Source organism: Scyliorhinus torazame, chromosome 5, assembly GCF_047496885.1.
Source record: "Scyliorhinus torazame isolate Kashiwa2021f chromosome 5, sScyTor2.1, whole genome shotgun sequence".
Taxonomy (NCBI): Eukaryota; Metazoa; Chordata; class Chondrichthyes; order Carcharhiniformes; family Scyliorhinidae; genus Scyliorhinus; species Scyliorhinus torazame.
The window spans coordinates 141,340,002-141,366,087 of record NC_092711.1 but is presented as its reverse complement, the minus strand read 5'-3'; the positions used below and the strand labels follow the sequence as shown (position 1 = coordinate 141,366,087).

Here is a 26,086-nt window from a genome sequence, read left to right as displayed (position 1 = left end):
TCGGGGCAAGACCATTAGAAACTACAGAGAGTCGTGAACACAACCCAGTCCACCATGCGAACCCGCCTCCCATCCATTGACTGTCTACACCTCCCGCTGCCTTGGGAAAGCAGGCAGCAGAATCAAAGACCTCTCCTACCTGGGTTATTCTCTCTTCCAACCTCTTCTATCGGGCAGTGAGATACAGAAGTCTGAGAACACGCACTAACAGATAAAAAACAGCTTCTTCCCCACTGTCACCAGACTCTCTTATGCTCTGACCTGATCTCTTCACGCACCTTCTCCACTGAGTAGTACTGCACGCCGTATGCTTCACCCGATGCCTGTGTCTATGTATTTACATTGTGTATTTATCTATGTCCTATGTTTTGTTTTTCATGTATGGAACGATTTGTATGGACTGTATGCAGAACAATACTTGTCACTGTACCTCGGTGCACGTAACAATAAAACAAATCAATCAAATCATTAATCAATCCTCTCGGGATAGGTTCCACTGGGGAGGTAGTAACCTGTGGGTTGGAGGGTTTGAGTGAGAGTTCTGAGTGTTGTGGATCAATGATGTTGGAGCCCTCATTGGGTCTGAGGGTGAGGCTGAGGGGGGGGATAGGCACCCTGCTCCAAGTGGGATTATATAGTGACTTCCTGAATGCCCTCCTTGTTGAAGCAGGGTCTCCCGTGGGGAGGCAGTGTTTTGACGCCAATGAGGCTACGCAGCTCTGCCCCGAGTATCCTTTTTGTGACGATGTAATGTTCTTTGATTGGGCAGGTGCTGAATCTTGATATTGTAGTGTGAATAAAGAACATTAGACTTTGTTTCATAAACATAGTAAGAAGTCTTACAATACCAGGTTAAAGTCCAACAGGTTTGTTTCAAACACTAACTTTTGGAGCACTGCTCCTTCCTCAGGTGAATGGAAGGAGCAGTGCTCCGAAAGCTTGTGTTTGAAATAAACCTGTTGGACTTTAACCTGGTATTGTAAGACTTCTTACTGTGCCCACCCCAGTCCAACGCCGGCATCGTCACATCATTTCATAAACAGAGTTATTTATTACTAACACTACACTAACGAATTACTAAAATGTCTCGGATTAATACAGTTGGAAATAATGGTCTAATACTAACTTACACTAAGATACTACAGAGCTACTCTCCTATGTGACTGCTGCAAACTCCTTACCAACACCTTCTCATAGAACACATGGTGTGTCCGGGTCACGTGTCTGCATACTCACACCACCTGATGGTCGGATGTTGGAACTACAACAGTTATACATATATTACTATTTACGTACAGATGATAATATTGATGACAATCTACTCATCACATACGGTGCAGATTCTTATCTGCCATCCTTTGGCCAATCCTGGTGTTCCTCTCTTTTGCAGTCACTTTTCCTTGAGGAAGTAGTGTACTGATGGAGGCCCCAATTTGGTTTATTGTATCTCTGGATTTCCTTTGCCGTGAGCAGGGATGGAGGATCGCACCCCTCCCGAGATGCAGAGTTGTTGGGTGTCTTGACGAATTTTCCTCTCCTTGTGGGTGGAATCTCCTTGGTGGAGGACGGTGTGAATCTTCTTGTGTGCACTGCCCTCGGATGTGGTGAGAGAGGAGTGAGGTTGGGTGAGTCCTGCACAGTGTGACTATCCTTGCTTGCCTGACTCCTGTGTACGAGGGTGTACAGGGCCGGGCCAGGTCTTGTACTGTGGTCACTTTCCTGTTGCCCCCTTTTGCTTGGGAGGTACCTTCTTGGCCGGGTGTCCTGAGAGGCTGAGTGAGGTTTTGAATGAGCAGCTTTTTCCCTTTTTGTCTTGTGGTGAGGGGTGTACGTCAGGGGACCGTGTGCTCAGGGCTGTATCCTGGTCCCTGTTATCCTGAGATCCTCTGCTTTTGGTAGTACTTTTTAAAATCCTGTTATTGTTAGTCTCTTGGAAGCTGCATCAATTAGAATTTGAACCAATTGTGTGAATATTTGCTAGTCTTCTCTGTGTAATTGTGTTGAGTGATGATTGTTCTGTGCTGTTCCGGTGTTGGGGTTTTATTGCGTCCTTTTAGGATGAGTGTCCTTGTTGATTTTTTTCTGAAATTTAAGTATGTTATTTTGGGGTTGAAGAATCGTTGACCGTTTCCTGTAACAGTAGACAGGTCTTGTACCCGAGAAGGGGACATAAGGATGTGTTATTGATGCCTCTGGTGTGACTGGACCTGGGGGAGATGTGTTCTGACGCCCGCCCGAACATGACGCTGTGATTCTTATCCTGGATTCTGGTGGGTGGTGCGAGCACTCGCTACGTGGGAAGGTGTGCACCATGTTTTCATGGCCTTTTCCTCCTCTCCCTTGTTCTCCAGTATATCCATTGGTACATACGGATGCACCAAGCTTAATGATTATACTAACCCATCTGTATTGTCGTCCTCCTGTCCTCTCCTGTACTTCTGTATTGCTGAGAAATTTATGCTGTGCTGCACCAATCCTGAGCTTGTTGGATATATATAAATAAAAAAACCTGCAAATGGCTAAAACATTGGCTCTTGTTCCTCCCAGACTGACTCACTCTCCGTGTCTTCCCCCATCGTGGAAGTCTCACTGCTGGAAAGACGGATCTCCCGCAACAGTAAACCTCCCTCTGAAGGAACATTCCATTAGACTTCGGATTCTGGACACATGGAAAACCATGACTTGGATTTTATTGTGGTCATTCCCAGAACCCTCTTCCTTTTTCCTTATCCCCCGTTTATTGTGAGAGTGCAAAAGTGGGTGGGTGTTGGGAAACCCCTCTCACCCCGTGTGTGTAAAAATAAACTAACCTCTTTATTTCATCTTACCTTGAGTTTGCTGTGCAAGGTATTCACAGAGAATTGAAACATTCTCCTTGGGAAAAATGGGCGAGGCCTCAGCACCGATCCTCTGACTGGTGAGGGGCTCGCAGCCGCGCCACGTAAAACGCACAGCCTCCACAAAATAAATGGCCAGAGAATTGACGGGTCCTAAGCCGCGCATGCACATGGTGATGACCTGCAGCAGTCGCCCTGTACAACATGGTGCCGGCCGCGCGCGGACCTGACCTACCAGATAGTGCTCCCCTGGACCTTGCCTGGGCCACCAGTTCCCCATGCCCTCGCTGAAGTGCTCTTCCACACACCCCCGCCCCTGCTCCCCCGCCGACTGTGGAGCCGCTGGACACAGTTTGCCACCATGCGGCTTCTCACACAGCTGGGAGCACACGTCAACTGTGCGGTCGGGAACTTGGCCCATCGGGGGCGGAGCAGCGGGGGAGGGCCTTTAGCTAACATCCCGAGGCCGTCCCAATGGCATGCGCCGTACTCCTCGATGACGCCGTTTTGGAGGGTGCGGAGCGTCCAAAAACAGGTGCCACCCCCAGATTCGGTTGGAAAAAGGAATTCTCTGCCTGATCGCTGAACCCCCGGCGGGGGTGAATGGGGTGTTTAGGGACTTCTATAGCAAGCTGTATGAGTCAGAACCCCCAGCTGGGGTAGAGGTGGTTTTTAGAGGGGTTGGAAGGGAAATTTCCCGAAGGTGGATGAAGAGCTGTTGGGGGGCCCAATTGGACTGGTAGAAGCGGTGGAGGGGCTTGAAGCGATGCAATCGGGCAAGGCCCCAGGTCCGGATGGGTTGTTAGAAATTCTCGGGGGTATTGGGACTGCTGCTAGTAAGGGACTTGAACAAGGCAAGGGAGCTGGAAGTGCTCTTCCCCTGACGTTGTCGCAGGCTTCGATCTCCCTCATTTTGAAGTGTAAAAAGGACCCGGACCAATGTGAGTCATACAAACCGATCTCCCTGCTAAATGTGCATGCCAAACTATTGGCTAAGATCTTGGCCTTGAGAATAGAGCACTGTGGCCCAGGGTGACGGGAGGACCAGACGGGGTTTGTGAAGGGGAGGCATCTGGCGGCCGATATCAGGAGGCTACTCAATGTGATCATGATACCTCCAGAGGGACGAGAGGTAGAGGTGGTGGTTGCCATGGATGCCGAGAAGGCCTTTGATCGAGTGGAGTGGGATTATTTGTGGGAGGTCCTGGGATGGCTTGGATTTGGGCTGGTTTAGTGGACTGGGTCTGGTTGTTATACCAGGCACCGGTGGCATTTATACGGACGAACCGGGTGAGTTCAGATTATTTCAGGCTGCACGGGGGACTGCCCTGGCTATAGAACCGTTGGCGATGGCACTGAGAGCGGCAGGGGTCTTGCAGGGGATAGTGGACATTATATAAGAGACCATCTTTTTAGCCAGACAAATAAATGTGTCAAGCTGAGGGAGCAAAGGATGTCAATGTCTTTCAGAGAGAGAGAGAGACCTGGGCCAAGCTTTGCAGAGTCTGCACCCTCCCTGGATTCACTTCCTTTCCCTTCAGTTGCTGCAAGTCACCAATTGAAGGTGAGAATGAGAAAAGAAATGGAAAGGGGGAGATAAGAAAGTGTTTTCCTCACAGATGTTGGAGACAGGAGGAAAGCTCTTTCTCGCTCGCGCTGATTGGTCAATACCTCAGCAGGAAGGTCAAGGGGTGGGCTTTCCCTCGCACATGCGCAACCGCTCTTCTCTCTTGGACATGCGCAGTCCCGGGCCGGGGGGGAGATCGCCGACAGGCTTCTCGCTCTGGCCGGAGTTGTCAGCCGGTTGCCTGGAAACCTTGTCTCGGGGAGTGGGGCGGAGCTGCTGTATCCGCCCGCCGGGCCTCCGCACTGGGACCGTGAGACGTCACCGCGGATACCAATGCGTGCACCGGAAGGTTGCTGACCAATGGGAAGAGTTGGTGAGCCGGTAGGACTCTCTTCCACCATCCAATCAGCTCCCTCGTTGTCTGAATGCGGAAGCAAAACTGGGGCCTCGCACAGACTGAAAACTCCTCTTGTCTCCAACATCTGTGAGTAAAACACTTTATTTTCTCCCCTTTCCATTTCATTTCTCATTCTGACCTTCAATTGGTCACTTGCAGCAACTGAAGGGAAAGGAAGTGAATCCAGGGAGGGTGCAGACTCTGCAAAGCTTGGCCCAGGTCTCTCTCTCTGTCTCGTAAAGACATTGACATCCTTTGCTCCCTCAGCTTGACACATTTATCTGTTCACAATTAATGAGTGGTTTCTCCAGGCGATTGCTGACATTTTTTTTATATTGAAAATTTTTGGTCAACCAACACAGTACATTGTGCATCCTTTACACAATATTATAACAACACAAATAACAATGACCTATTTTATAAACAAAAATGAATAAATAATAAATAACAAAAATGAAAACTAGCCCTAATTGGCAACTGCCTTGTCACAAGTAACACTCTCCAAAAATATAATTTAACAGTCCAATATATAATTATCTGTAGCAACGACCTATACATACTAGACAGTATATATTAACAACCCTGAGAGTCAACAAAGAACAAGTGGTTCCTCCTCCTCTTTCCCCCCCCCCCCCCCCCCCGATCCTGGGCTGCTGCTGCTGCTGCCTTCTTTTTCCCATTCCGTCTATCTTTCTGCGAGGTATTCGACGAACGGTTGCCACCGCCTGGTGAACCCTTGAGCCGACCCCCTTAGGACGAACTTAATCCGCTCTAGCTTTATAAACCCCGCCATGTCATTTATCCAGGTCTCCACCCCCGGGGGCTTGGCTTCTTTCCACATTAGCAATATCCTGCGCCGGGCTACTAGGGACGCAAAGGCCAAAACATTGGCCTCTCTCGCCTCTTGCACTCCCGGCTCTTGTGCAACCCCAAATATAGCCAACCCCCAGCTTGGTTCGACCCGGACTCCTACTACTTTTGAAAGCACCTTTGTCACCCCCATCCAAAACCCCTGTAGTGCCAGGCATGACCAAAACATATGGGTATGATTCGCTGGGCTTCTCGAGCACCTCGCACACCTATCCTCCACCCCAAAAAATTTACTGAGCCGTGCTCCAGTCATATGTGCCCTGTGTAATACCTTAAACTGAATCAGGCTTAGCCTGGCACACGAGGACGACGAGTTTACCCTGCTTAGGGCATCTGCCCACAGCCCCTCCTCGATCTCCTCCCCCAGCTCTTCTTCCCATTTCCCTTTTAGTTCATCTACCATAGTCTCCCCTTCGTCCCTCATTTCCCTATATATATCTGACACCTTACCATCCCCCACCCATGTCTTTGAGATCACTCTGTCCTGCACCTCTTGTGTCGGGAGCTGCGGGAATTCCCTCACCTGTTGCCTCGCAAAAGCCCTCAGTTGCATATACCTGAATGCATTCCCTTGGGGCAACCCATATTTCTCGGTCAGCGCTCCCAGACTCGCGAACTTCCCATCCACAAACAGATCTTTCAGTTGCGTTATTCCTGCTCTTTGCCACATTCCATATCCCCCATCCATTCCCCCGGGGCAAACCTATGATTGTTTCTTATCGGGGACCCCCCCAAGGCTCCAGTCTTTCCCCTATGCCGTCTCCACTGTCCCCAAATCTTCAGTGTAGCCACCACCACCGGGCTTGTGGTGTAGTTCCTCGGTGAGAACGGCAATGGGGCTGTCACCATAGCCTGTAGGCTAGTCCCCCTACAGGACGCCCTCTCTAATCTCTTCCACGCCGCTCCCTCCTCCTCTCCCATCCACTTACTCACCATTGAAATATTAGCGGCCCAATAATACTCACTTAGGCTCGGTAGTGCCAGCCCCCCCCTATCCCTGCTACGCTGTAAGAATCCCTTCCTCACTCTCGGGGTCTTCCCGGCCCACACAAAACCCATGATGCTCTTTTCAATCCTTTTAAAAAAAGCCTTCGTGATCACCACCGGGAGGCACTGAAACACAGAGGAATCTCGGGAGGACCACCATCTTAACCGCCTGCACTCTCCCTGCCAGTGACAGGGATACCATATCCCATCTCTTGAAATCCTCCTCCATCTGTTCCACCAACCGCGTTAAATTTAACCTATGCAATGTGCCCCAATTCTTAGCTATCTGGATCCCCAGGTAACGAAAGTCCCTTGTTACCTTCCTTCTCCTCCCCTAAGTACTCCCCTCCACTTCTTGGAACCCCTCAACGCTATCGCCAGGGGCTCAATCGCCAGTGCAAACAATAATGGGGACAGAGGGCATCCCTGCCTTGTCCCTCTATGGAGCCGAAAATATGCAGATCCCCGTCCATTCGTGACCACGCTCGCCACTGGGGCCCTATACAACAGCTGCACCCATCTAACATACCCCTCTCCAAAACCAAATCTCCTCAACACCTCCCACAAATAATCCCACTCCACTCTATCAAATGCTTTCTCGGCATCCATCGCCACTACTATCTCCGTTTCTCCCTCTGGTGGGGCCATCATCATTACCCCTAACAACCTCCGTATATTCGTGTTCAGCTGTCTCCCCTTCACAAACCCAGTTTGGTCCTCGTGGACCACCCCCGGGACACATTCCTCTATTCTCATTGCCATTACCTTGGCCAGGACCTTGGCATCTACATTTAGGAGGGAAATAGGTCTATAGGACCTGCATTGTAGCGGGTCCTTTTCCTTCTTTAAGAGAAGCGATATTGTTGCTTCAGACATAGTCGGGGGCAGTTGTCCCCTTTCCTTTGCCTCATTAAAGGTCCTCGTCAGTACCGGGGCGAGCAAGTCCACATATTTTCTATAGAATTCGACTGGGAATCCATCCGGTCCCGGGGCCTTTCCCGCCTGCATGCTCCTAATTCCTTTCACCGCTTCTTCTACCTCAATCTGTGCTCCCAGTCCCACCCTTTCCTGCTCTTCCACCTTGGGAAATTCCAGCCGATCCAAGAAGCCCATCATTCTCTCCCTCCCATCCGGGGGTTGAACTTCATATAATTTTTTATAAAATATCTTGAACACTCCATTCACTCTCTCCGCTCCCCGCTCCATCTCTCCTTCCTCATCCCTCACTCCCCCTATTTCCCTCGCTGCTCCCCTTTTCCTCAATTGGTGTGCCAGCAACCTGCTCACCTTCTCCCCATATTCGTACTGTACACCCTGTGCCTTCCTCCATTGTGCCTCTGCAGTGCCCGTAGTCAGCAAGTCAAATTCTACATGTAGCCTTTGCCTTTCCCTGTACAGTCCCTCCTCCGGTGCTTCCGCATATTGTCTGTCCACCCTCAAAAGTTCTTGCAGCAACCGCTCCCGTTCCTTACTCTCCTGCTTCCCTTTATGTGCCCTTATTGATATCAGCTCCCCTCTAACCACCGCCTTCAACGCCTCCCAGACCACTCCCACCTGGACCTCCCCATTATCATTGAGTTCCAAGTACTTTTCAATGCACCCCCTCACCCTTAGACACACCCCCTCATCTGCCATTAGTCCCATGTCCATTCTCCAGGGTGGGCGCCCTCCTGTTTCCTCCCCTATCTCCAAGTCTACCCAGTGTGGAGCGTGATCCGAAATGGCTATAGCCGTATACTCCGTTCCCCTCACCTTCGGGATCAATGCCCTACCCAGCACAAAAAAGTCTATTCGCGAGTAGACTTTATGGACATAGGAGAAAAACGAGAACTCCTTACTCCTAGGTCTGCTAAATCTCCACGGGTCTACACCTCCCATCTGCTCCATAAAATCTTTAAGTACCTTGGCTGCTGCCGGCCTCCTTCCAGACCTGGACTTCGACCTATCCAGCCCTGGTTCCAACACCGTATTAAAATCTCCCCCCATTATCAGCTTTCCCATCTCTAGGTCCGGAATGCGTCCTAGCATCCGCCTCATAAAATTGGCATCATCCCAGTTCGGGGCATATATGTTTACCAAAACCACCGTCTCCCCCTGTAGTTTGCCACTCACCATCACGTATCTGTCCCCGTTATCCGCCACTATAGTCTTTGCCTCGAACATTACCCGCTTCCCCACTAATATAGCCACCCCCCTGTTTTTTGCATCTAGCCCCGAATGGAACACCTGCCCCACCCATCCTTTGCGTAGTCTAACCTGGTCTATCAGTTTCAGGTGCGTTTCCTGTAACATAACCACATCTGCCTTAAGTTTCTTAAGGTGTGCGAGTACCCGTGCCCTCTTTATCGGCCCGTTCAGCCCTCTCACGTTCCACGTGATCAGCCGAGTTGGGGGGCTTCCTACCCCCCCCCCTTTGTCGATTAGCCATCACCTTTTTCCAGCTCCTCACCCGGTTCCCACGCAGCTGTATCTCCCCCAGGCGGTGCCCCCCCGCCCATCCTCTCCCATACCAGCTCCCCCCTCTCCCCAGCAGCAGCAACCCAGTAATTCCCCCCTCCCACCCCCCCCCCCGCTAGATCACCCGCTAGCGTAATTACTCCCCCCATGTTGCTCCCAGAAGTCAAGCAAACTCTGGCCGACCTCGGCTTCCCCCCGTGACCTCGGCTCGCACCGTGTGACGCCCCCTCCTTCCTGCTTCTCTATTCCCGCCATGATTATCATAGCGCGGGAACCAAGCCCGCGCTTCTCCCTTGGCCCCGCCCCCAATGGCCAACGCCCCATCTCCTCCACCTCCCCTCCTCCCCCCATCACCACCTGTGGGAGAGAGAAAAGTTACCACATCGCAGGATTAGTACATAAAACTCCTCTTTCCCCCCTTTTTTAACCCCCCTCTTTGCCCCCCACATTCGCCCCACCACTTTGTTCAAACGTTCTTTTTAATAACCCGCTCATTCCAGTTTTTCTTCCACAATAAAAGTCCACGCTTCATCCGCCGTCTCAAAGTAGTGGTGCCTCCCTCGATATGTGACCCACAGTCTTGCCGGTTGCAGCATTCCAAATTTTATCTTCTTTTTATGAAGCACCGCCTTGGCCCGATTAAAGCTCGCCCTCCTTCTCGCCACCTCCGCACTCCAGTCTTGATAAACGCGGATCACTGCGTTCTCCCATTTACTGCTCCGAGTTTTCTTCGCCCATCTAAGGACCATTTCTCTATCCTTAAAACGGAGGAATCTCACCACTATGGCTCTGGGAATTTCTCCTGCTCTCGGTCCTCGCGCCATCACTCGGTATGCTCCCTCCACCTCCAACGGACCCGCCGGGGCCTCCGCTCCCATTAACGAGTGCAGCATCGTGCACACATATGCCCCGACGTCCGCTCCCTCCACACCTTCAGGAAGACCAAGAATCCTCAGGTTGTTCCTCCTTGCGTTGTTTTCCAGTGCCTCCAACCTTTCCACACATCGTTTCTGATGTGCCTCCTGCGTCTCCGTCTTCACCACCAGGCCCTGTATGTCGTCCTCATTCTCGGCTGCCTTTGCCTTCACGACCCGAAGCTCCCGCTCCTGGGTCTTTTGTTCCTCCTTTAGCCCTTCGATCGCCTGTAGTATCGGGGCCAACAGCTCTTTCTTCATTTCCTTTTTGATCTCTTCCACACAGCATTTCAAGAACTCTTGTTGTTCAGGGCCCCATGTTAAACTGCCACCTTCCGACGCCATCTTGGTTTTTGCTTGCCTTCCTTGCCGCTGTTCTAAAGGATCCACTGCAATCTGGCCACTTTCTCCTCCTTTTTCCATCCGTATCCAGGGGGGATTCCCTTCTGGTTTACCGCACAGTGTTTTTAGCCGTCAAAATTGCCGTTGGGGCTCCTATCAAGAGCCCAAAAGTCCGTTTCACCGGGAGCTGCCGAAACGTGCGACTCAGCTGGTCATCGCCGCACCCGGAAGTCGCGATTGCTGACATTTAAGAAGACAGTAAATTAATGTCGGACAGAGACATGTCTCATGTTATATGGTACAGATTAGATATATTATTTATGGTTGTCTATTAAAGTACATTTATTATTATTTCTAACCTTGTAATATTGTACTGTGGCTGTGTTACATATTACCAGTCATCTCTTCCTTCAGAGGGTTATTAGTCTCTGGATTTCTCTTCCACAGGGGCCAGTGGCGTGTGGGGGTCATTGAATATATTCATGTATGAGTTGGACAGATTTTTAAGAAATTGTTATTTTTTAAAATCATGTTTTAAACAATGAATGCAACAGAGTAACAGAAAAAGTGGTGGAAAATGGGCACAAAGTGGAACAAGAGATATTGCCAACATAAATACAAGCAGCATATTGCAGAATTATTTTGGAACAGGATATTTGAGGGACCAGAGCCTCGAGATGAAATGTCAGATGAATTGAACAACCAATTAACAGGTTAAAATAGTGAATGGGGAAAGAAGGTAAGATTATATAAAAACGGAGGATAACAATTCAGTTTATAAACCCAAAAATATTGCAAACAGACTAACAGCTTAATCAAATTAAAATGAATAACACAACATCGATGACATAGAACTCCTATAGTGCAAAAGGCCATTCACCCCTCAAGTCTGCAGTGAGCCTCAGAAAGAGCATTTCACTGAAGCCCACTCCCCATCCAATCCTCGTAACTCGGTGCATTGATCATGGTCAACCCACCTAACCTACACATCTTGGACACTAAGGGGCAATTTAGCGTGACCAATCCACTTTAGCTGCACGTCTTTGGACAGTGGGAGGAAACCGGAGCACCCGGAGGAAACACACCCAGACACGAGGAGAATATGCAAACTCCACACAGACAGCCACCCAAGGCTGGAATTGAACCTGGGTCCCTGGCGCTGAGGTAGCAGCATTAACCGCTATGCCCTACTCCCAGCTTAAGTTAAATTGAATTCACTCATGGAAAGCCCAGGAGGAGCAAGTCAGTCAAATTGGAGCCTATGTATTTGAGATGGGAGTCCCATACTTTACCCAATGCATCAGACTCAGAATGAATTAGTCATTAAAAATTGCATGGAAATGCATTCCATAATCAGCCTATGCCAGTTTTTAATAGAGGGAGAACTGACTGGTCTGCTTCCGAATGAGCCTGATGAATGTTAGTCCATCCTCACCCAATCCATAAGACGAGAGCCCAATTGATGAAGCCTGATTTTCAGGAGACCATACCCTCCCTTAGCTCCTGGTGATTGGAGCTTAACAAACTTGAGGCGAGGTTTCTTTTTGTTCCAGGTAGAGTTATAGATGTTTACAGCATGGAGCCAGGCCCTTCGGCCCAGCTAGTCCATGCCGCCCAATTTCTATCACTAAGCTAGTCCCACCTGCCAGCATTTGGCCCATATCCCTCTCTACCCACCCTGCCCATGTAACTGTCTAACTGCTTTTTAAAGGACAAATGGTACCTTCCTCTACCACTGCCTCTGGCAGCCCATTCCAGATGTTCACCACCCTCTGTGTGAAGAAATTTCCCCTCTGGTCTCTTTTTTGTATCTCTCTCCTCTCACCTTAAACCTATGCCCTCTAGTTCTAGACTCTTCTACGTCAGGGAAAAAATGTTGGCTATCTTCCTTATCAATGCACCTCATTATTTTATAGACCTCTATAAGATCACACCTAAGCCTCCTACGCTCAGGGAAAAAAGTCCCACCCTATCCAGCCTCTCCTTATAACTCAGATCATCAAGTCCTGGCAGCATCCTGGTAAATCTCTTCTGCGCCCTTTCTCATTTAACAATATTCTTTGTATAATAGGGTGACCAGTACTGAACACTGTATTCCATGTGTGGTCTTACCAATGTCTTGTCCAACTTCAACAAGACATCCCAACTCCTGTGTTCAATATTCTAACCAATAAAACCGAGCATACTGAATGCCTTCTTCACCACCCTGTCCACCTGCGACTCCACCTACAAGGAGCTATGAACCTGTACTCCTAGATCTCTTTGTTCTGTAACTTTCCCCAACTCCCACCCATTAACTGAGTAGGCCCTGCCCTGATTTGATTAATTCCCCTAACGACTCTGGTTGACAGCAGCATAGGCAGCATCTGCAGAGAGTACAACAGTCTGGGCAACACATTCACTTTCATGAAGGTGATCCTCCCTCACCATGAAATCGGAAGAGCCGACCACTGGGCAAGGACCCACCTAATAGTCACCATCAGCTGTGGAAAGGTGGCCCCATATAGCTGTCTCAAAGAGGAGCCATTGACATTCCCAGGTTTCTAAATGGCATGGTGTGGGGGGCGGGGTGGGGGGGGGGCGGGGGGGGGGGGGGGACATCTGAAGGGGAAGTTAGCAAGAGGAGGAGGAAGGGGCTTACCCCTCAACCTCTCCCCACCGGCATGGCCTCAGACTCAGTAAAATTGATCTCGATACGAGAGAAGATACTAAATCTATCCAATAATGTCCGGGACTGAAACACTGGGATCGACACTAACAGCAGCCCGTCATCTGCACACAGCATGATCTTGTGCTGCCTCACCCCACCCTCCAGGCCTGATATCAGAGGATCCAATCTAATATCCTCCAGCAAGGGCTCAGTGGCCAACTGTTGCTAACTTTTGCCTTAGTTTAATTGCTCTGTTTTATCACCTTTGCTCTTGAGTCGCCAGGTATCTTTCTGATACCGCCACGTGGTTCAAGTCCGAGTAATGATCAATAATCCAACACACCACTTAGTAAGAGTTAAATCAAAGCACATTTATTATACACAGTAATCACTACTCATGCATAAATTCTACGTCTAAGCTACTTCTACGACTAACAGGCCTATACTTAACTTGGAACTGGCCCACCAGGTCAGGGAAACGAATGGCCTTTCGTTCGGGTTCTGAGCCTGCGGGATTCGAAGTTGGTACAGATTGGTAGCTAGGAGCGCCTATCTCGTAGCGAGCGTTGAAGTAAGACTTACTAGATTCCAGCGATGGCTGGACACCCGGTCACTGTCAAGGGTTGGTTCGCATTGCTGAGTAACCCGGTCAAGAAGAGCGATTTGAACTTGGACTCTATTCTTATAGTCCCCAGGGGCTTCCCGCCTTTCGGGGCGTACCCTGTACCTGGTTCCAAGTGATTGGACTTTGTCCCAATCACTTGGTTCGATTTTCTCCAATGCTGGAGTGATTCCTTGATCGATGGGCGGTCTTGAGGTGGTCGTTCACCTCCCTTTGTGTAGGCTTCTGCTGGCGCCGACGAGTCTGGGTTGGCTTTATGTTTCTAAATGTTGCTCATTGTTCCCGGGGATTGCTCATTAGTATGCAAATAGCTGGTGTTTTGTTATGCTGATGGTTGCCGGTATTGATCTTGTCTGGCCTTTCCAGAGGTAAATACACACTCAACCCACAGCTGCTTGTTTGTGTCCTGTTGGCTGACTTTCTCATCAGCCTTTGCCGTTCGCCATTTTAAATCGGGAGTTAGCCATTTTAACTGGCTACACAACGCAAACAGCAAGGGAGACAGAGGGCAGCCCTGTCCCGTCCCTCTCTGAAGCTCAAAATTCAACACCCTTATATCATTTGTGCGCACCGCCACTGCGGGTCTGTGATGTAACAATTGAATCCACTCAATATAATCCTCACCCAACCCGAAGCCTCGCAGCCGATACACCAGATAATTCCACTCAACTTGAGCAAAAGCTTTCTCTCATCGAAGGAGATCACCAGCCCATCCAATGCACATTTCTGAAAAGCCTGAATCACATTCAGCAACCTTCCAACATTGTTACTGGAAAGCCTTCTCCGTATAAACCCAGTCTGGTCCTCCCGCACGATTGTCAGAAGGATGTCCTCCAGTCTTATCGCCAAAACATAAGATCGCAGTTTCAAGTCAACATTCAAAAGAGAGATTGGACGATAAGAGGCCCACTCCTCTGGGTTCTTGTCCACCTTCAGAATCAAAGAGATATTAGCCTCACGAAGAGACGGTGGCAGCATCCCAGAGTCAAAAGAGTGACAATACATATCTACCAATGGGTCCAACGACAAATCCTCAAACCCCCGATAAAACCCCACAGCCATCCGGTCCTGGGGCTTTACCCGGCTGCAGCTCCTTCATGGCCTTTGACACCTCTTCACTAGAAAGGGGATCATTCAGATTTTCTGAGGCCTCCAGAAGCTTCAGGGAAGAGAAAGACTGTTCCACACCCATCAACACATCACCAGACTGCTCAGACTTGTATAATCCTGCATAGAATTCCCAAAATCCCTCTTTATCTCCTCCGTCTTCATGACCCTTTTCCATCCCTTTGTCAAATGGGCCAAGTATTTGCTCGGCTTATTCCCAAACTCGTACAATTTCGACCTCACAAACTTTCAACTTTTCTCGACCTGCTGAGTAGATAGGGAGTCCAAAGCCACTCTTGCTGCGTTAACCTCCTTCAGCAATAGCTTACTCGGGACCTCCATATGATTCTCCTCCACCTTCACCAAACAAACCTCCAGACGCCGCTGGTTCTCCAACATCCTGCACCTTTTATTAGCAGTGTAAGAAATGATCAGCCCCGAGCATAAACGTCACACGTCTCCCACAAAATGGAGGGGGAAATACCAGGAGTCGAGTTAACCAAAAGGAAGAACTTCCTTCTGCACTGTAAATTCTATGAACTCAAACCCTTCCCGAAAGTGCATAATAAACGAACTCGGGGAGGCTCCAAACTCCACATTCTCGGCCTGGGGGTGAGCCCTCGAGCTAAAACTCCAGACAAACGGGGGAAGGTCCATGATTATGATGCTCCCTGTGGTGCAAGTGGACACCAGGTGTAGGATCGTCCTCGGCACAAAAAAGTTGTTGATTCTAGTCTGACATTGCTGTGGGGCTGGAAAGAAGGTAAAATCTCTGCTCCTCGGGTACAAAGTTCTCTAAACATCCACATAACCCACCTCCTCACTGTTATGATCCCGGACCAGACCCCAACAGTGGCTCGGATACTGGACACAAGCCCCAATATTTTATTTGTGTTTTGTAAGATTGTGAGGAAAGGATACCTCACTCCAGGAGTGTTGTCACGAACAATAGGGCCATGGTATATGAAAACAAACTTTATTACTGACACAATATTAAAATTAATTTAACATCACACCAGAAAACAACTGACAATTAGCCCTTAAACAATGCTAATCAATACAATGAATACAGTAACCCTTAACTGCTACCTTTATTCCCACGCAAACAACAAAAACACCATGTCAGCTCTCAATCCACTGTTAAACAAAGTTAGCCCTCAGAGATATTCTTTGAGAAAGAGAGATCTTGTGTCACTGTTTTAAAGAAGAGATCTGAATCTTGTTAGAACCATGCAGAAACTCTGGCTGTATTTCATCGGAAGCTGTTTCAGCTTGTTACAGCTCACCTTCTAATTCCACTCTTCTGCTTGAAAAGAAACTGCTAATCTAGCTCCAGACATATCTTTTCAACTGAACTGAGATGTTTGACCTCTGCTCATATCTTCAACTAATTCTCAACTAAAACACTGCTTTCCTGCAAAAAGCCTGAAACCGTGGCTCCTCCCAGTACTGACATCATCTTACCAAGCTGAAACCTAATTAACTCCACAGGGAATCCCCTTCATCCAAACAACTTTCCATTAGCCCATGTTTTTTATGATGCTTTAATTGCACCTTTGGCACCAAAACTTAGTTGTCTTTCAAACTAGGATTTCTTTTAGAAACATGACTGCAGCAGTCACACACACTAGCTCAGGCTTTTAACCCTGACTGCGCCAAATACCCAGAATACAAAAACTCTGAAATTCCTACAGTCATCAAATTACAAGCCGAGGCCAACGGCCAAGGTTGCAGCGTGGGGGTGTTGGTGGTACCGGGAGTTTATCTACCAGAGGATTTCAGTGGCAGTTGAAATCACCAACCACAAAGGCGTTCATTGAAGCTAACTGCAAAATCCTTTATAATGAACTCCGGGGAGTAATTTGGGGATCCATAAAATTCATTATTGAAACAACATCTTCATTCACCAAACCTCTAATGATCACATATCCACCTTCTTTGTCCTTGATGCCAGTGTCAACCTTAAAAGTGATATTTTCATTAATAAGCATTGCCACACCCTTGCTACTTGACTGAATGGAGGCAGAAAACGTGCCCCACCCAAACCCGCCTCAATTTAAAGTGTTCCTCATCACCAGATGGGTTTCCTGTAATAAAACTATGTCGACTTTCTCCTTAAGAAAGGAGAGGATCTTTTTCCTTCTGAAGGGGTGATGGATGCCCTGTATATTCCCTGAGAAAATTTGCAGATTAACTGCCGCCATTAGTTAGGTGACAGAGAGAACAGGAACAGATTTTCACACCACAATCGGGCGTGCGCCATTACCCCTCCTCCAACTCACTTTACACCAGAGGCACCAAAGTTTCCCCAAACTGCTCCTTTCACAGATAAAAGCCCCGTCTGTACCAGAGTAGGATAAAGTCAACAACACCTCAACTCTCCCATAATAACAAAAATACAAAAGAATCACGACCACAATAGACCCAAGGGGACATTCCTCAATAAGACTGAGGACCCGGAGGATTAACCTCACGGCCAGACTGTCGTTACCCTCAGGATACCTTCTCCAAAATGAGGGGAAGAAAAGTAACTTTTGTAAATTGTTTTTACAGGATATTAGAAGAGGAGGAATTACAGACAGAAATCTCAAACGTCACGTCTCAATCTGACTCTCTCAATTCCTTGGAACTGAGTATCACCGGACTTAGAATCTAGAAGGAGAAATGTTTGTCTTTTCTGTCGGCTTCAAAAGATCAGTGTGACTGGAAAAGCCCCGAGACACACACACCCGAGTGAGAGTGTTCCAGAGCACTGACTGTGGAAAGAGCTTTAACCAGTTACACAGACTGAAAAAAAATCACACCATTCACAGTCGGGAAAGACTGTACACGTGTTCTATGTGTGGACGAGGCTTCAATTGATCGACAAACCTGGAGAGACAAGAGGACACCCCCACCCTGGAGAAACGGTGGAAATGTGGGGACTGTGGGAACGGATTCAGGGTTCCATCTGCACTGGAAGCTCATCGGCGCATTCACACTGGGGAGAGGCCGTTCACCTGCTCTGTGTGTGGGAAGGGATTCATTCAGTTATCCACCCTGCAGAAACACCAGCGAGTTCACACTGGAGAGAAGCCGTTCACCTGCTCTCAGTGTGAGAAGGGATTCACTCAATCATCCCACCTGCAGACACACCAGCGAGTTCACACTGGGGAGAGGCCGTTCACCTGCTCTTTGTGTGGGAAGGGATTCACTACTTCATCAAGGCTGCAGAGACACCAGCGAGTTCACAATGGGGAGAAGCCGTTCACCTGCTCTCAGTGTGAGAAGGGATTCATTCAATCATCCGACCTGCGGAAACACCAGCGGGTTCACACTGGGGAGAGGCCGTTCACCTGCCCTGTGTGTGGGAAGGGATTCACTCAGTTATCCGCCCTGCGGAAACACCAGCGCGTTCACACTGGGGAGAGGCCATTCATCTGTTCTGAGTGTGAGAAGGGATTCACTACTTTAAGGAGTCTGCGGATTCACCAGCTAGTACACACTGGGGAGAAGCCCTTCACCTGCTCTGAGTGTAAGAAGGGATTCAGTCAATCATCTAACCTGCTGACACACCAGCGAGTTCACACTGGGGAGAGGCCGTTCATCTGCTCTCAGTGTGAGAAGGGATTCACTCGGTTATCTCACCTGCAGTCACACCAGCGAGTTCACACCGGGGAGAGGCCGTTCACCTGCTCTCCGTGTGAGAAGGGATTCACTACTTCATCGAGCTTGCGGAGACATCAGCGAGTTCACACTGGGGAGAAGCCGTTCATCTGCTCTCAGTGTGAGAAGGGATTCGCTCAGTTATCTGACCTGCAGAAACACCAGCGAGTTCACACAGGGGAGAGGCCGTTCATCTGCTCTCAGTGTGGGAAGGGATTCACTCAGTTATCCCACCTGCAGAGACACCAGCGAGTTCACACTGGGGAGAAGGCGTTAGCCTGCTCTTAGTGAGAGAAGGGATTCAGATATCCATACACCCTGCGGGAACACTAGCGAGTTCACACCTGGAAGAAGCCATTCACCTGCTCTGAGCAGGGGAGACATTCAATGATCCGTCCCAACTACGGAGACACTAGCGCGTTAATTCTGGGGAGAGACCATTCATCTGCTCTCAATGTGAGGAGGGGTTTTGTGATTCCAACAAGTTCACAATGAATTACAGATGTTGGCTCCGTTGTTATTGTTTCTGCTCTCACTGACATCCAGGACTGCATTTTGTTCATTCTGACATCTGGTGAATGGTGATGATTGGAGGGTTTCTTTCTGCTGGACTGGCCGGTCTAACACCGCTGCCACCGGTGGGCTGACCATTTTTGAGCCTCGTTGCGATTACCTGGTTCCAAGTTTGACGAGGAGCACAGAATGAAAAGGTGTTTGCACGTTGGAAGATATTTAGTTCCCAAAGCAGCCACGTTGCCATGAAGATGGGCTATGGTGGTTACAGGGTTCTTTTGTCTAATTTATCTGGGTGTTTCTCGCAGAAGGAAACTGTCATGGTATGAGGGGCGAGTTGTCTGTGGTAGATTGGGAAATTACAATAAATATATCACTGAATGTGGCAACGCAGGTGGATAAGGAGCTAAGAAGGCAGACGGCATGCTTGTCTTCATTGGTCTGGGCATTGAGTATAAAAATTGGCAAGTCATGCTGCAGCTGTACAGAACCTTAGTTAGGCCACATGTGGAATATTGCCTACAATTCTGGTCACCACATTACCTAAAGGATGTGGAGGCTTTGGAGAGAATACAGAGGAGGTTTACCAGGATGTTGCCTGGCCTGGAGGGTATTAGCTGTCAAGAGAGGTTGGATAAATTCGGATTGTTTTCTCTCAAGCGACGGAGGTTGAGGGGCGACCTTATAAAAGTTCACAAAATTATGAGTGGCATGGACAGAGGACAATGTCAATTACCAGGTGACATAGGTTTAAGGTACAAGGGGCAAAGTTTAGAGGAGATGTGCGAGAGAAGTTTTTTTACTCAGAGGGTGGTGAGTGCCTGGAACTCGCTGCCGGAGGAGGTGGTGGAAGCAGGTACGATAGTGACGTTTAAGAGACATCTTGACGAATACATGAATCAGATGGGAATAGACGGATACAGACCCTGGAAGCACAAAAGGTTTTAGTTTAGTCAGACCTCATGCTCCGAGCAGGCTTGGTGGGCCGAAGGGCCTGTTCCTGTGCTGTACTGTCCTTTGTTCTTTGTTATTCTATGTATGACGATAGACAATAGACAGGCAACCACTCGCATTTTATTTACATAAAATATAGATTTCTTTGAGAAGCAAAAATTAAACCGCAAAAGTGAAGCTATCTTGGCTAACAAGAAAAGTTAAAGATTCCATTAGATCAATGGAGGAGACTCATAAAGTGGCCCAAATAGTACTGAGCCTGAGGATTGGGAACTTGTTTTAGAATTCAGCAAAGAGGACCAAGAAACTGATAAAGAGAAAATAGAATATGAGAGCAAACTGGGGAGAACTGAAAAGCTCCTATAGGAATGTGAAAAGGAAAAGATTAGCAAAGACCAATGTGGGTCCATTCCAGGCAGAGACAGGAGAGTTTATAATGGGGAATAAGGAAATGGCAGAGAAACTAAACAATGTGAGTCTGTCTTCACAGAGGAAGATACAGAAATTGTCCCTAAAACACTAGAGATCCAAGGGACCAGTGAGCACGAGGAACTGAAAGAGATTAGTATTCGTGAAAAAGTAGTACTGGAGAAATTAATGGGATTGAAAGTTAATAAATCCCCAAAAGCTGATGCTCTACAGCCCAGAGTGTTGAAAGCGGTGGCTGTAGAGATAGTGGATGCATTGGTGGTCATCTTTCAAAATTCTATAGATTCTGGAGTGGTTCCTGCAGATTGGAAGGTGGTAAATGTAACCCCACTATTTAAGGAGGGAGAGAGAAAACGGGGAACCACAGACCCATTAGTCTGACATCAATACGAGGGAAAATGCTACAATCTATTATAAAGGATGTGATAACACCCGAATTAGGAACAGGACTCGGCCACTCGGCCCCTCAAGCCTGCTCCACCATTCAATAAGTTCACGGCTGATCTGATTGTAACCTCAACTCCACATTCCCGCCGACCCCCCGATAACCTTTCACCTCCTTGCTTATCAAGAATGTATCCAGCTCTGCCTTCAAAATATTCAAAGACTGCTTCCACTGCCCTTTGAGGAAGAGAGTTCCAAAGACTCACAACCCTCAAAGTAAAATGTTCTCCTGTTCCTTCAAGGACAATTTGTTACTTTTAAAGTCACTCTAATTACTAGATTCTCCCACAAGAGGAAGCATCCTTTCCACATCCACCCTGTCAAGGCCCCTCAGGATCTTATACGGTTCAATCAAGTCACCTAAACTCCATCGGACACAAGCCCAGCCTGTCCAATCATTCCTCATAAGACCAGCCTCCAATTCCAGGTACGAGTCCAGTAAACCTTCTCTGAACTGCTTCCAACACATTGACATCATTCCTTAAATGAGAGCAATACTGTACACAGTGCTCCAGATGTGGTCTCACCAATGTCCTGTATAACTGAAGCATAACCTCCCTACTTTTGTATTCAATTCCCCTCACAATAAGCAATAACATTTTATTAGCTTTCCTAATTACTTGCTGTACCTGTATACTCGCCTTTTGTGATTCATGCTCTTGGACACCCAGATCCCTCTGAGTCTCAGAGCTCTGCAATCTCACCATTTAGATAAGTTGTTTTATTCCTTCTTACCAAGATGGACAATTTCTCATTTTTCTCTCATTACACTCCATTTAACAGATGTTTTCCGACTCACTTAACCTATCTATATCACTTTAGTCTCCTTATGATCCCTTCACAATTTATTTTCCATCTTATCTTTGTATCATTGGAACATAGGAGCAGGAGTTGGCCATTCAGCCCATCGAGCCTGCTGCACCATTCAATACGATCATGGCTGATCATCCACTTCAATGCCTTTTTCCCCACTCTATCCCCATATCCCTTTGTGTTATTGGTATTTAGAAATCTGACAGTCTCTGCTTTAAACACACTCAGTGACTGAGCTCCCACAGCCCTCTGGGGAAGAGAATTCCAAAGATTCACAACCCTCTGAGTAAAGAAATGTCTCCTCCGAGACCGGTCCTAAGTGACTTCCCCCTTATTTTGAAATCGTGTCCCCTGGTTCTAGGCTCCCCAACCAGGGGAAACACCCCATCTGCCAATTATTTTTGGCTATCCTCAACATATGATAAATGTGAAGAACAGATGATGAATGCTGCAACATCGATAGCAACCTGTCTGACCATCAAGAGAAGAATTCTGCTGTCAGAGCCAGGCAACTACATATCACTGAATTGTTGAAGCTTTTCTTGTGTAATCTTGGAGGCCGCCCCGGTCTTTGGAAATCTAGAATTGGGTAAATTTATGCTCGCGACTGTGACATGTGCGAAGACTAAAATGGACTACACTCGCGTGTATGTTTGCCTGTTGAAAAATGTAAAATGTTATTATAGAGTACAAGTTGCATGTAATCATAAGAAATGTTTAAAATTTAAAACGTTTTTAGAAAAATAAAGCTATCTGCGTACATAGCTGGTTCATTATTTTAAAGAGGGAGGTGTGACGATTGGAAGGTTTTAGGAAAATTGGATTATAAATGTATTGGGCAATTTGCAGAATTAAAAGCGTGGGGTTAGAGTGTGATTCACTGCAGTGGTCCTGTTTTTATTTGAAAGAAGGATCCTGTTTTGCAGGGCCGGGGTGTTTTTAGTAGCCAGAAGGTGAAATTGACAAAGGAATGTGTTTTTCAGTCTGGGCTAATGGACTGTGGTTTGACTGGGAAAGTACTTGTGGAATCTCTGTACTTTGCAGCCGTCAGAGATCATTTGTTTTCCAGCTTGGGGAGATGAGGTCATTGCTGCGTGCAACCAAGGAAGGCAGAAATACATTTAAAAAGTCTTTAGAGAGCAGTTTTTGGGGAAAGATTTGGAGGAGTTGAATTCTAGGTCCACAATTCTCCACAGTAAGATAGATTGAGAGCTGTATCTTTCTTTTCCTGTTGTTTAATGGGAGATTGAGTAGGAGTGTTTAAATGGGTAATTGTAAGCTGTTGTTTTTGGGTGTGATGTTAAAATGTTTAATATTGTCGCCATAATAAAATTTTATTTTAAAAATAACCAAGCCCTATTTCTTCATGCGATCACTCCTGGAGCGAATCATTCTTTCCGCACAGTCTGACAAATAAACTGAAATATTGGGGGTTTGGTCCAGTGTCCCAGCCACTGTTGGGGTCTGATCTGGGATCGGATTAGTGACCGATGTAACAATTGGTTGGAGGCCCATTTCCCAGTCAGTCCTCCAGCACCTTCCTGTCTCTCTATTAGTGCGACACACATGGCAGTTTCCCAACTGGGATGCAGGCCCCGTTATTCTCAGCTAAATTCAGCCCTCAGCTCTGTGGCCCGGCTGTCATTGATATGAGCAATAGAGAGACAGAAAGGTGCCCGGGGAGAAAGTGGGAAGTTAAAACTTGTGGCTCAAAATCAACACTTCAACATTTGTCAGTTAAATCCATGTTATTTATACTGGGTTTTTAATTATTAGATTGAGGCATCGGAGGCAAAGGGTGAAAGGTTTTAAAGTATAACTTTTCCTTTCTAACTCGTGTCCGCCATGGCTCAGTAGGCAGCACTATCACCTCTGGATCAGAAAGTTAAGACCCAGTCAGGGACCTGTGGACAAAAACCAGTTCCAACATTCCTGATCCAACCATGGAGGGAGTGCCGCACTGTCAGAACAGCCTTCTTTCAATAAGATGTGAAACTGAGGTCCTGTCTGCCCCTCTCAGGTGGATGTAAAAGTTCCCACAGCCACTATTTTGAAGAAGAGCAGGGGAGTTATCCCCGGTGTCCTGGTCAATATTTATCCCTCAATCAACATCACCAAAAACAGATCATCTGCTCATTATCACATTGCTGTGTGTGGGATCTTGCTGCGTTTCATACATTATAACTGACTACACTTCAAAAGTACTTCATTGACTGTAAAGTATGTTGGGCCTGTTGCTCTTTTTAATAATGATGCTCTTTAGTCGTCAGGTATCAAATGATACCACAAGGCTTTACCGGATATCGATCAAAGGACCACACAACCAGTTAGTCAGTTCAAGTTCAAAGATGGTTTATTTACACCCAAGGATTACTTCGACGTGCAACACAAAACACTACAAGTTAAACTACACCTAACAACTACAATAACCTCTACTTAGCTTCAGGGCAACCGGCTCTATGCAGATGGACAAGGCCTTTGTCTGGATCTTGCGTGGCTGGGTGGAAGAAGTGGCTCTGTTCCTGCTGGGCTCATCCATCTGGTAGCGATCGTTGGTCTTGAACTTGTCTGTCTGGTCGTTATGCTGCATTTGGGTTGGCATAGGCCGGATCCAAGAGAGACCGAGCATGGCTGTGTCTCTTCTTATCCCTTTGGGATTTCGCGCTCTGGGGCGGTCCTTAACTTGGACCCAATAATGCGACAGGCTTCGATCACTGCCTTCGATTTTGGCCCATAAAGGGGCGGGTGCCTTGATGGCTGGGCGTGTCCTTAGCGGTCATTGACCTTGGCTGTTTGGGCTCCCTGACCAAAGGGAGTGGCGTTACTTAGTCTGTATCTGTATCGGTTACCTGAGTACAGTTCTTTTGTTCTGGGGAAATGGGCCATTAGAATGCAAACGAGCGGGGGTTTCGATCGCGTCTAGCTATCTGGGTTGCAAATACACACACAAGCTCGGAGCCTGTCTGAGTCCTGGGATGGCCATAATTCCCATGGTCCTTTGCACATGGCCATCTGAGCTGGCTACAGGACGTCCTCAGGTGTGAAAGGCACTATAGAAATGCAAGTTTTTAAATTGAAGATTTCTATTATCTGAACTTGTTATCTGGAACTTAATTGATTTCAGACACCCACAAATTTCCATTTAATAAATTCACTTTGGTTCAGACAAACCAATTAAGGCAAGATCAGAATTCTCTGGATTTAAAAGTTTATTAAATTAAATGATTTACTGAACAACTTTAAGACATTGACTTTTACAACTTCATGTGGGTGATCAATCTGTAGAAGCGTAACCCTCTCTGGCTCCTTTGACAGTAATTCTTGTGGAATTCAGCCTTGCGAGTCTGGCTCCTTTCACAGTAATTTCCTTGGAACTCGGTCTCGGGAATCTTCAGTACTTGGCCAACAAGGAAGACCTTCGGAACCTCTACCTTTATCCCCAAAGTGTCCATTAACTCACGTCAGAGTTGGGCCTGTTGTAACATGATAATTGTCAATTTGGTCACAAGATTAATTGAATTGGATCCCCAATTACTTATACTGCCTACTCTCATTATCTTAGACAGGAATACAATAGAACTGTTTCATACCCTTAGTGTTGGGTGGGGTTACTGGGTTATGGGGATAGGGTGGAGGTGTTAACCTTGGGTAGGGTGCTCTTTCCAAGAGCCGATCCAGACTTGATGGGCTGAATGGCCTCCTTCTGCACTGTAAATTCTATGATACTATCCCTTTATCAGATTCTGTACAATCCCTTATTCATACAGTTTCAAATGTTGAGGTTAATCAGAGTTTGAAGGTCTCTCTTGCCAGTGCATTTATCTTCATTTCACATTCTTTACATACACAGCAATTAAGCTTTTACATTTTTACAGCAAATAAAATTCAGGCTTTCACTATCACTACTGATTCACAGTGGATTCATTAGTTGCAATTCGATTAAGGCTCACTAGGTATTACTGCTACTGGCCGGTAGCTAATTCATACAGTAATCTAATTCATACATTTGGTTAATGCAAGATATACTGGTTCTTCTTTTCTATTTTTTTTTAATGAAAATTTTTTTTTAAAGAAAAATAAATTTAAAGTACCCAATTCAGTTTTCCCAATTAAGAGCCAATTTTAGCGTGGACAATCCGCTTAGCCTGCATATTTTTGGATTGTGGGGGCGAAACCCACACCAACACGGGGAGAATGTGCAACTCCACATGGACAGTGACCCAGAGCCAGGATTGAACCTGGGACCTCGGCGCCGTGAGGCAGCAGTGCTATCCACTGCGCCACCGTGCTGCCCTCTTTTTATTTCCAATCTTGATCAGGTTGAATAATAAGCTTATTCTTGAGTCAGACTTAGATAGAATATGATAGCCCGCTAGTTATCAGAATACTTTCTTTGTATAAACAATTTCTGCTCACTCTGCAGTTTAGAAACATTTGGGTTTGTACAATCTTAATTTATAAAACAATAATTTGGCCATTACAATATTATCTATTACATTGTTTTGCGAATTATAACTTAATCAGAGTTCATTGTTGCA

The 26,086-nt window shown here is 47.3% G+C and overlaps 1 protein-coding gene across 1 annotated transcript in view; it reads left to right on the top strand.

Moving 5' to 3' along the window:
- LOC140417945 (uncharacterized) overlaps positions 1-22,897 on the top strand; it is a 30,018-nt gene extending 7,121 nt beyond the window's left edge. Inside the window, exons 3-4 of the mRNA XM_072501378.1 lie at positions 12,723-12,783; positions 17,622-22,897. Of these exons, the coding sequence (XP_072357479.1) occupies positions 12,723-12,783; positions 17,622-18,683 (1,123 nt within the window). The 3' untranslated portion in view covers positions 18,684-22,897. The remainder of the gene's footprint in view (positions 1-12,722; positions 12,784-17,621) is intronic.
- The last annotated feature ends 3,189 nt before the right edge of the window (positions 22,898-26,086 follow it).